At 35.6% G+C, this 12178-nt stretch overlaps 1 protein-coding gene across 1 annotated transcript in view; it reads right to left on the bottom strand.

The window, feature by feature from the left end:
- The window catches only part of aatkb (apoptosis-associated tyrosine kinase b), a 61515-nt gene that overhangs the window by 8375 nt on the left and 40962 nt on the right, over positions 1 to 12178 (bottom strand). The window contains exons 4-10 of the mRNA XM_063002883.1: positions 6944 to 7023; positions 6145 to 6263; positions 5152 to 5239; positions 3568 to 3701; positions 2092 to 2176; positions 1781 to 1902; positions 1369 to 1518 (exon numbers count right to left, since the gene is read on the bottom strand). Of these exons, the coding sequence (XP_062858953.1) occupies positions 1369 to 1518; positions 1781 to 1902; positions 2092 to 2176; positions 3568 to 3701; positions 5152 to 5239; positions 6145 to 6263; positions 6944 to 7023 (778 nt within the window). The remainder of the gene's footprint in view (positions 1 to 1368; positions 1519 to 1780; positions 1903 to 2091; positions 2177 to 3567; positions 3702 to 5151; positions 5240 to 6144; positions 6264 to 6943; positions 7024 to 12178) is intronic.

Genomic DNA, 12178 nt, shown 5'->3' with positions numbered 1-12178 from the left:
CAATTAGTGTCTTAAGTTCCCAAGCCATAAAAAATCTCAATAATTAATTAATAGTTAAAACTAGGGATGTCCCGATCACGTTTTTTGTTCCCGATCCCGATCATTAATTTTGATCCCGATCCGATACCGAGTCTCAAACCGATACTTGTATTTTCTAGATATTGTCTAGATAAGAACTAGATAATACTGTTTACACAGTGCACACTTTAAGTACATTACAGTTATTCAAATTAATCCAATGTATATGTTTAACAACGGAATAGCTCTGCAGTGATGTAGGAAAAAAATTGCCTGCATCTAAGCTATTGCTTAACTTTCTTTTCTTTTTACAAAATAAAAGTAAACAAATGTAGTGCAGCATTGTAGTAGTAAAACTAGAACACTCAAAATGGGTGAGATAATTACATTTTGAACTTTACATTAAAAGAACATAATTTTGTTTAATGCAGTGATACACTAAAAATGAACAGAAATCTCCACTCAGAAGTGGTGTAGCAGCTTAACTTGAAAATAAAAAAAAACAAATAAGTTACTTAACAGCATTACAGTAAAACCTGAATACCAAAATAAAATGGAAAGTCACTCTTTTGTTATGAAGGAAAGCCAGTTCTTAAAGTGCTTGTATTGTGACAATGGTTTGATGGACGTTTCTTTGCGAAGTGAGTGTGTTTTGACCCTTTGGGGCTTCCATAGTGCATGGAATAGCGTGCTTGGCTCTAGCTGTCCGCTATTCAGTACCGTAACAGAAGAAGTTAATAAAGTGTTCTGCTCCCGACAATTTGTGAATATAGCGTGTATTTATTTCTTTATTAAGCAAGTGCAAGTCATGTTATGGTCCTGAAGTTTTCATACTCGGATTAAAAGTTATTGTTTTGTAAACCGGTGTAAAACAAAAGATCGGGATGACGATCGGCATTAGTAAAGCGATACCGTTCAGTTAAAAAATGCCTTGATCGGCCCTGATTCCGATCTTTGAGATCGGATCGGGACATCCCTAGTTAAAACATTGGAAATCTTTTCTTTCTACTTGTATCAGTTAAAGATTCAAGAGAATTAACAAATCACATATTATTCATATTATTCATATTATTATACATATAATATAATGTTCTTATATTCTTATAAAATGTTGTGTTATAAAATGTTTCAACCTTTTTGAAAATAGGGTTTGTAAGTTTGGTTAATAATAAAAAAGACAAATATCTTCGTGCAGCTGTAGCTGTTCCACCAAACGTGGAAATATAGGTACAAATTGATAACAAAAGCTCACTGTTGTTTAATCTATATCCAATACAGAATACATACATACATACATAATATATACAGTAACATAAACATTATACAAACATCATAAGGTAAAAAACTCACCAACGGTCAGCGAGAGGAAACTGAAGCAGAGGCCTTGGTAGTTTCAGTTGCTGTTCCTTTACAGCAAAGCTGAGGACTTGTCTATCAGAGTAGTGTCGATAAGGCTGATTCCCTAACTCAAACAACTCCCAGATTGTTACCCCGAGAGACCTAGGGCACACAAACATACATAAAATGTTGCTAGGATGTAAAAAAATATAAAATTATTTTTGATCAAGTAAATTTATTGAAAAGCTAGTGCACTGAGACTACAATTATACTTATTATGCTGTTAACTGCACAGACCTGTTTTTGAGATGGCTGTTGCACAATGTGAACATTATGTAATAAAATACTTTTCAGCAGCTTATTATGAATGACATTACTTTTTTATTTTAGTTTCCACTAGTTAAAATGATAGATATACACTCACCAAATGTTGCTTTGTTTGGTCTGGTCTGCCACAAGAAGATTACCATGAACGTCATCTACCAGCTCAGGAGCAATCCAGCGTAAAGGCACACAGGACTGATCCGATGTCACAAAATAGTCATCCTACAGAGAAGAAGGGGAAAGGCAGACAGTTTTTCGACTAGTCAGGCAAAAATCTGTACAGCAGTACTAGTTAAAAAAGCATACATCAGGTAATTTTGTCTCATTAACACACCTCAATGTGCTACAGCACATTACAAAGCAAATTCCCAAACAGATACAACAATGTAGAGACATTTTTGGTTACCATACCTTGTATTTGCTTGTTGCCAATCCATAGTCTCCAATCTTCACAGTTATATCAGATGTCAGAAAGCAGTTTCTTAAAGCCAGATCGCTGTAGTAAAGGAAACCCAGAAATCAATTAAAATTAAAATGACATATAAGAGATAGCAAATTTCTAACAGAAGAACACATTCTGTCTGTATAGAGAAAAGTGGACACCTCCAGCAACAAAATCACTGATGCTGGAGTAGCAGAGGAACACTCAGGCAGCATCAGGATATTGTTACAGGAAGTTACCAAGCTTAAGTAGACAGTGGAACCTAGAAAGGAAGCTCCAACCACAAATTATTCTTAGTCTTTTTCATTACCTAGATTATGTTGCATATTTTGCTTCAGTTGGGACAGTATGTTTTACAAGCATAAACGTTTGTAACAAACAAATGTTTTCCTGCAGCTCTACACCACAAAAAGGTTTTAGACCTGATTTTAGTTAATTATTTGAATGTTTGTGACCTCTGCTGGCTTATGCTTGGTGCATGCACAATAGGTGGAGAAGATGTGGTGTTTTCTGTGGTGTATTATGTTATAGTACATTATGACAGGTTTGGGGAAAACAACATTAGTAATTCTTTAAAAAGAGTCAACCAGAGAACTGTTTAACTTTAATGCATCAAGTTTATGTTTATTAAGAATCCACATAGTGCCATAAATTACTAAGTGCAGTTACAATCATACTGTTGGCATAACTTTCTTTGCCTTTTTCTTATTCATGGTTTTGGGGAGAATTACTTTTTTTTACAGTTTATACAGCCCATCTCAGTCCACAAAACAGTTAATTATTCACATCTTAGCTCACACTTAGAAGCATTTTAGAGTAGCCAATCTGCATTTTTGGAAGGTGATAGGCAGCAGCAGAACAAAAGGAAAACTCAAGCAGACATAAGAGGAACATGCCCAAGTTGCCAAAAAGGTAAACGCAAGCTTTATATCCAGTTGTCTTGGACCCTTGTGCTGTGCAGCATTTACATTTTTGGCATTTAGCAGACGCCTATATCCAAAGCGGCTTAAGATAACAGTATACATTTTGAGCAAATGAGGGTTAAGGGCCTTGCTCAAGGGCTTAACAGCAGCAACCTGGCAGCGGTGGGGCTTAAACCATTGACCTTCTTATTACTAGTCCAGAACCTTAACCACTAGACTACTTGCCCAGCATCTACACTAACTGCTGCAACCCTGTCACTAATTAAAGAAAAAAAAATGCTGTGGGTGTAGCCCCTGAATATGTGAGTAATAAGATATGATTGTGTGTTGCTCTGTGATTGATTGGTGGCCTGTCCAGAACTGGTTAGTGAAAATAAATGCAGCTGCTCCAAATTTAGACCTAAAAATAAACCTGTTCAACATCACTAAACTTTGCCTAAGCTGGTAAAACATGAAACACTGATTATTCAAGGTCCTGTATAGTTGCATCTTTGAATTTTGAGTTGGTTCATGGCAGCCCACCTGTGTGTGAAGTCATGTTTATGGAGATGCAGAAGACCTGAGGCAATCTGACAAGCCATTCGCTGTAGAAGCAGAGAGTCAGGGGTCACAGTGTCTGCCACCCTGCAGCTGCGCAGATAGCCTTTCACATCACCCTGTTGCCATGGAAAACAAGGAGATAAAAACTAGTGTGTCAACAGCAACAAAAAATAAACAGCATAACCAAGCATTAGTATGCCCCATGCATGCAGCCCAAACAGCACTGACATCAGTATGAAATCATTTCAATTCGGTGATACCTTGAAACTCAACATTAACTGGTTCTGGGGGTGATGTTGAGTTTAAAAGACGCTGAGTTTCAAGGTATTTTTTTCCTATAAGGATGTATGGGAAACCTGTTAATGCATTATATGGTCCTGTGGAACTGCATATATGTCATTATATGAATATTTTATATATATATATATACATATTAATAATAATATAATAATATTATATTTTATTCCTGTGGCAAATGTTGTTTACAATCACCATTTCAAATTCTAGCTTTTTTTTCAAATTCTAAATTTCAAATTAGCCTCAAACTAATTCTAATCTGAAGTTATTGAAGTAAAATGTTGGTCTCCAAAGGTCTACAAAGCTTTTCAACACAAAAAAAAACAGATTATATTGCAGAAAAAAAATATGTAAGATGAATTATTTGTACTTAATAGTGTCATTATTCAATACACTATTTGGCTCTAAAGCTCTGTCGGACTCTGTGATGTGAAATGTAGCCCTTTAGCACCCCTTGAATTCACAAAAGTTTCAGACCTTTTTAGACCTTCGACACTCCAAATTGGGATTGGATGCATCCTGTTTTTTGCTTGTCTAGAACTCTGAAGTACACTTGTTGCAATAAGGATAAAATGGTACACAATGGGTCTATAAGGGCTTTAAGTAATTTTGGCATTCATCACCTTATATTTATGTTACAGTAAAAAGGAAACCATGGCTGACCACTTCCTTGACCATTAGTTAAAATGTAAAAGGTAATATATAAATGTGAATATGGTTTTGTTTAGATTTTTTATATGAGGGCCACATGGTTTTAACAAACTTCAGTTGTACTAATTTACTTTAGCTATACATTTTATATTTATTAATAAATGGAGAAATAAAGCTAATTACGTTTACATTACATTTTTCCACCCACCTTTACCCACTAATAAATCTGAAGCTGACAGCATCTAGTCTTGTTTACCATTTTGTGTAATCCACATACAATTTGCCTACCCATCAATGTCAGAAGTGCAGTTGATAAACTCATATCATTGACTTCATGTAACTACCATGTAATCGTACTATGTGGTACCTTTTTAATTGATGAATGGAGTAGAGGGGGCATAAAAAATGGGGGTGCTGTCAATCTCTATCTATCTATATATCTACATCTATATATCTATCTGTGCCAGTTACAAATGCCCAGTTACTCTATTTACATAGTGTTCTTATACCGCTGCGCTCACACATAAATCTGTAGTTGAACTTTATATTACATAAATTTTTTTATTCATTAACTCATTAATTTATTTGATCTATAACTACTAGGCGTCAAGTACTCACCAGAGGACAGAACTCCATGATGAGCAGGTAGGGCGTGACCTCTGTGCACTGAGCCAGACATTGTACTAGAGCAGGATGCTGCAGGGACCTGAAGACCAGAGTAACAATAAAGCACACAGTGAGTACACAAAAGAAACAATTCACAACAAAATATTTTGAGTCATATTTTAATGTTTATATAGATGTTCCACATCTACAGTGACAGTAAAATAGTAGACAATGTGACTCTAAATAAGAGAATTTTAAGGGCAAGCAAATTAAACATACTTTGATTTAAATAAAATATACTAAGATATACTAAGATACACAATACGTCCAAAAGATGTGGACGACTTTTCAAATTATTAAGTTCAGGTGTTTTAGCCACAAATGTAATTACACCTATAAATTACATTATAAAAATGAATGTTATATATTTATAACTGTGGAGACAATTTTTGGCAAGGCACTGTTTCAACATGACTATGTCCCAGGTATACAGTATGTGAGGTACCTAAGTGAGGTCCATAAATGCAAAGTTAGATAAGTTTAATGTGGAGTAGTCTAAAGCACTACTGTAATAGGCATGCAACATCAATACATTTTATTTTTAAAAGATAATAATTGTAAGATTAACTGATTGGCTAGCACTACTACCTTTCAGCAAGGAGAGCCTCAGTTCAATTAGAGCTTATTTGAGCTACTACAAATTGGCCTGTGTGTGTTTTCTGGGCGCTTTGGTTTCTTCCCACCTTCCAAAAACATGCAGAAGAATGTTTGGCTATGATAAACTGCCCCTAATGTGACTGGAGGTAAGTAAGTCCTGCCCAGGTTATAATTCTATCAATTCATTTGTTGGTGGAGACCAACCTACTGTAATCCTGACCAGGATCAAGTGGTCAGTAAAGATTAATGATGAATGAGTGAATTAAAGACTAAAATGATTACCAACCTCCCCTCATTCCTTACTTTAAATACTGTAACTGACAATTAATTGAGTTTACTATTGTTTACCGGTATGCTCGTGCTTCTTCCAAGAAATGCATCTGCTCCTGCACACTGGCGCTCGTCTTAAGCTCCTTTACCACCACCTGGGTATTGCTAAGTCCAGATGTGACCTCCCCCAACAACACCTGGATACACACACACACACACATATATACCCACACAGAAGAGACAGATAACACACACATATAACAACAAATATGCACAGGAACAAGGAGACACAAAAACACACATTTAAATAATAGAGAAATAACAAATAAGAAGACATTTAAGACAAATGTTTAACAAAAATATAAATTTTGTAAATTACATTAATAAAGCAGGAAAAAGTGTTTAATTGGAAATGAATATAGATATACATGGTAAGACGTAAGACATGACAGTTCATGCAAATAGGACAAGGACAAACACAAAAATAGGCACACACATATGGACATACCCAGTCAATGGTACAAATTGAGGAGTGTAAATGTTTATACATTTGTGTGTATAGAGAGACAGAGAGACAAAGAGAGAGAAAGCATGAAAATGAAATAATTAGCACATCATTCATTGAACACATACACAAATGTAGTCTACAGCTACAATAAAGCTACAAATACAAAAATCCCTAATAATTTTAACATTAAGGTCAGTGAGATTAGTGTGTCCCTGGGGGTCGTGCTGGTGCCAGAGTGTGACTCTTATTCTCAGGATTAAACAGAGTGCATCTATAAAGCAAAGGCTTAAGCTTTTGATCTGAGTTAATTTGCATACAGCACAGCATGATGATGTGTAAAATTCTAAAATTGAAAAAATGAAAGCTTACCTTGCCAAACCATCCATGCCCAATCTCTTTAATGTACAGCAAACTGCTGCGTGTGGTGTCTGTCGACTTCAGGAGTTGGACTGCAGAAAAAACAATGGAACATTATTATTATTATTATTATTATTATTATTATTATTATTATTATTTCATTATTATTTCATCCTGGCCTGGGTCATAGCAGGTCTGATTCTAGCAAGAAACATTGGGCAAAAGGCAGGAATACCATGGACAGGGTGCAAACCATTGCAGGGTATTCTTGCTTTGCGCTCATGATGCAACCCCCCACTCTTTCCCCACAACTAACCCCACCCCACCCTAGCCTCTCAGGCATAGTCAATTATGTCTGAGTAGATGCCCAGACATCTGATAGCACCGCTGAGATTCAAACACTGATCTGAGTGGTGGTGGGCCTGCATAATAGTAATAACAATAATTAGACAGTGGTGGCCTAGTGGGCAGAGCTTTGGCTTATCAATCGAAAGGTTGGGCTCTTGAGCAAGGCCCTTAACCCTCTCTGCTCCAGGGACGCCGTCAAAAGCCTGGCCCTGCGCTCTCACCCCAGCTTCCAAACAATCTGGGTTATGCAAAGAAAGAATTTCGTTGTACTGTAAACCTATATATGTATATATCACAAAAAAAGGCATTTATTCATTCATTCATTCTAGACCAAAACATAATAAACACTAAAAAACATTCAATTTTTAGATATAGGAGGAAACAAAAATACACACTGAAAATATGTAGACACACAAACACTATATACCTTTTGCGATGTGCATACATAATGGTTACAAGTAAGAAAATTTACAACACCTGGAGTTTTAATTATAGTAATTGGCAATGGTACAAGCAAGATTATGCCCAGCAATGTGACCCAACATCTAAAAACATTTTAAACTTGGCAGTATTTGAAAAAAAATCACGCTTATTCATTCATATATTTAAACTAACCCCTTTATCCTGGTTAGGGTCATAATGGGTTCAGCGCCACCCGACAAAAATACCTGGCGCAAGGCAGGAATGTACTCTCTACAGGATGCATAGAGCAGTAATGCTGGCAGCATCTGATTGTGTGGAAACAACTCCACCAGATGTGCCACTGTGCTGCCCTCCTTTAAATCTATAAATCAATTAATCAAAGTAAGACTTTAGTCTAGTAATCTAGGTTCCTCTTAATGCTATATTTAATAGTTAAGACACCCTGTCTAAAAATCTATTCAGTAACATTTGGATCGTTTGTGATTTAATGCACCAGTAAATAAAAACCTAAACCTAATCTCATTAGTATAAATCTATAATTTGTAATTAATTAAGAAATATAATCACAATTAAATAACAGTATTACCTGCTCGGTCTTTACACTTTTATATATAACCAATTTTATCTTTTAAAAGCATTTACACAAAACACTTTTCAAACTGTGCTTACTTACTTTGCTAGCAGCAAAAAATAATAAAAAAACAAACATAGTTTAAAGAATTCAACCACAATGCTAAGAATGTTCTAGATTCTAGAAAATTACCACTGCAACTCTCACCATGTGCAGTCCTGGTTTGACGATTGAAGAAGCTCTCCTCAAAGTAGTATCTTACCCAAACCAAAAATTTTCATTTCTAAGAATTTTAAGCAAACATATTCTTGACTGAGCAGCAGAACACAGATTTCCCATGTTAAGTAGATCCAATCAAATATTATGACTCCAAAATGCTAACAAAATATATAACAAAAAGATTTACATCCATATACAGTATATTCATGCTAATATTCTATTAAAATAGAAAAAAATTTATATAAGCAGTAAAACCATGAAAAATGCTCCCAGCTCTGTGTAACTGAACGATTCTGCAGTGTCGATTCAATGCACATCTTTATCCTGCTCAATCAACCAGCACCATCTAGTTCAGCAGCTCGAACATTAGGAACATAACAATATCTCTCACTCTTGCTAGACAGATAGCTCTTTGTGAACAGATGACGTGCTGCTTTTGTGACATCCATATTTTACGCCCATGTCATGTTCCAGTCAACGGTCATCAGTCATTCCTCCGTCTCATTGCAGAATTGGTTGCTTTGTCCTTCTGCCACTGCTTGGTACCCTTGAGAGCAGGGGGACACTTAGACCTTTGTTTTCAGACTTATTAGGCTAAAATGGGTTCAACATTCTTGATCTGGGCAGGGTAGCATAGACCCTGTGCCCTCTGGTATATGAGGGCATGAAGTGCCACTGCAATTAAGTAAAGGAAAAAACTTCTGGACATGGACACATTATCACAGATGTGGCTTTTAATGAACCACAGTTACCATATAAAGATCGCTTTCTGTAATAAATCAGAATTAGCTTTACACCATAATTGTTTGGATGTTTTTTATGGTTTATGTGTGGCTTCTAAAAATTGGGACAGTTTAAATATACTTTTACTCAGCAATTCCTAAATGTTGACTGAGGTTTGACTGATCTCATAGGGGCGTTTTTTCTTGCATGGCAGATTCTAATCCCATGGTGTTGTAATGCTCATTTAACTATAAACAGTGTTGCCCATGTTTTAGCAGAAATTTAGCAGTACAATTTCCTTTCAACATAAAAATACAGCTTAAGTCTTTACATTATTGAACTTGTTACGCCCCCAAATTGATCATCTGTGTTGCCATGTGTATATTTTCACCCAGAAAGTGTGAAATGCAACAGAATTAAAAGGTGCAACAAACTATATGGAAAGCACATGAAGAGAAGAATCAGGCAACAGCTGACAGACTGTTAAGCAGCTGAACTCTTGTATCAGGAAAAAATTGGTAGTATATTTTATTGCATATATTATATATTCTTCATGAAATATATTATTTAAAATACTTTTGACATATCTTGCCCAGCACTGCTGGTGCAATTATTTATTATTTATTTATTATTTATATCTAGTGTTTTTTTACAGACAACATAATGTATTTTACTTATATTACCCTATTTTTTTCTGTTTTGTTTTAGGTAAATTTCAGAAGCACTAATGAATCATAAACCAGGCATAACTACTGCTGAGGGAGCAACATGTCTGTGGATGACCATCAGATGGTTTCACTTGTACTACACAGCTGGACAGAGAATCTGGCCAAGTGGCTGCTTGGAATCTTTAGACAGACAACAGGGATAAATCACATTAGTCTATCCAAATGGAATCTTAAACACACACACACATTCCTGTTACTTCACATTGCTGTTCTGTTGCAATAGAGGTTTTGTAGGAGTAATACTAAGAACATAATTTAATCACATGTTAACACTCAATTCTGTCCAAATGTGTTGTTCTAAGAGTTTCACGCTTGTAAATAGTGAAATCATAAACAGGCACATTATTTATACATAATCAAAAGTGTGTGGACTATTTGAGCCACACCCATTGCTAACAAATACATAAAATTAGACTTCATAGTCATTTAGTCATAGACAAACAACGGCAGCAGAATGAGACTTAAAAGCTTACTGAATTTCAACATTCACGAACATGAACTCTGTTTAACACATCTGACCTGCTACAACTGCCCTGGTTATGTGTAAATGCTGTTATTTAAAAGTGGAAATGTCCAGAAACAACTACAGCCTAGCCATGCAAGTTCTAAACTGCCTCTGGATGCAATGACAGCACAAGAACTGTTTATCAAGACCTTTATGGATTGTGTTTTCTATGGCGTAGAGTAGCTGCATGCAAATCTAATCTTATTATATGCAAGTTTTAGTATAAATGCTGTAAAGCTTACCACTATTAGATGCAAACATTCTTGAAAATTGTGTGCTTTTAACATTGCAGCAACAGTTTGGCAAATTTTCTCTCCTGTTCTGCATGGCAATGCCCCTGTGCACATAATTATTTGAGTCCTTTTTCAAATTTGAATGGTAAGCCTTCCTAAAAGATTGAAAGCTATTATAATGCCAAAGGACAAATTAAATAACTTAAATTAGAAAGTACTTAAAGGATTAACGTTTTAGGTGTCCACATGCTTTTGGTCATGTAGTTTACTGTGGGTGTGTAATTTCTGTTCTCCAAACTCTACTCATGAGACCAGTGTGTGTGAATGCAGTGCAGTTCCCTAAAGATAACAGCTGCATTAGGGTGTGTTCTTAATGGCACTAAAGCAATATTTCTATCTCTAAGGTTTAAAATCAACCCACACACTTCTGATTCTTATTTTTGACACTCACTTTACCCTGAAATTGATGACATTTTGTAGACTGTAGAGGCTAGTAATTAATTAAAGAGATTTATGGGATTCCATTTTCTGAGTGACATCATAGTGACCACTCCTCACATACCCTCATCGCCTATACATCTGCACTATTCACGTTCCAAGCAGCATATACTGTAATGTATCACAGGAAAAAATCCACCAATGAACCAGCTGGGAACTTAGTGTAAAATAACACACCAATTATTGTGCCATATGTTGTGCATGGATGTGCATGCAGAATTCATATTGAATTAAGGCATAAATGTATTTTTGATTTAGTCCATATGGATGTTTTTTAACACAGAAAAAAAAAAATCTGATTTTCATTTGGAAGTGCATGAATTTAGGAACCATGTGTGTCTACTCCAATGTGCATCCATAAAAGGTTTTAAAACACTCATTTAACCAATTATTAGCCCTATCCTGCTCTGCCAAAACCAATATGATCTTTAAATACACATTCCATTTTAATAAGGTTCTCAATATCTTTGCTTATTGCCACAGAAACTAACCTCAATTAATAGCATGCAGAGGTGTTATGTGGACTTATGTGGACTAACCTTCTAATCAGTAAGATCAGATCTTCCAGCCACATATGTTGCTAACAAGCCTATACAATTAATTATATAAAATAAACTATATGTTGTCTGCTTTGTGACAACAGTTTTTTTGCTCAGCAAGACTGTGGCTCTGTGCACAAAGCAAGGTCTATAAAGATATGTTTAATAAGTGGAAAATATGCATTACTGCATGTATTAGCTGTAAGTTGCAACAATAATATTATTACCATTAAAATAGTAAATCTGGGAATAATTTTTTTTCATTTTCTCCCTTTTTCTCTTGATTTTTAGCATGTCCAATTTTTACCCAATTGCATTATGCTTCCTCTCTACTGGTGCTGCCCTCCGCCCTGATTGTGAAGAGCGAACTGACACATGCACTCTCTGACACGTGAGTAGTAGCCGACTGCATCTTTTCGCCTGCACGGTGTGAGTTCATATGCCAATCAGCTTTGTGCAC

The sequence above is a fragment of the Trichomycterus rosablanca genome, chromosome 10 (genome assembly GCF_030014385.1).
Source record: "Trichomycterus rosablanca isolate fTriRos1 chromosome 10, fTriRos1.hap1, whole genome shotgun sequence".
NCBI lineage: Eukaryota > Metazoa > Chordata > Actinopteri > Siluriformes > Trichomycteridae > Trichomycterus > Trichomycterus rosablanca.
Note: the sequence above shows the minus strand (reverse complement) of the source record. Positions and strands in the feature narration are given on the sequence as shown.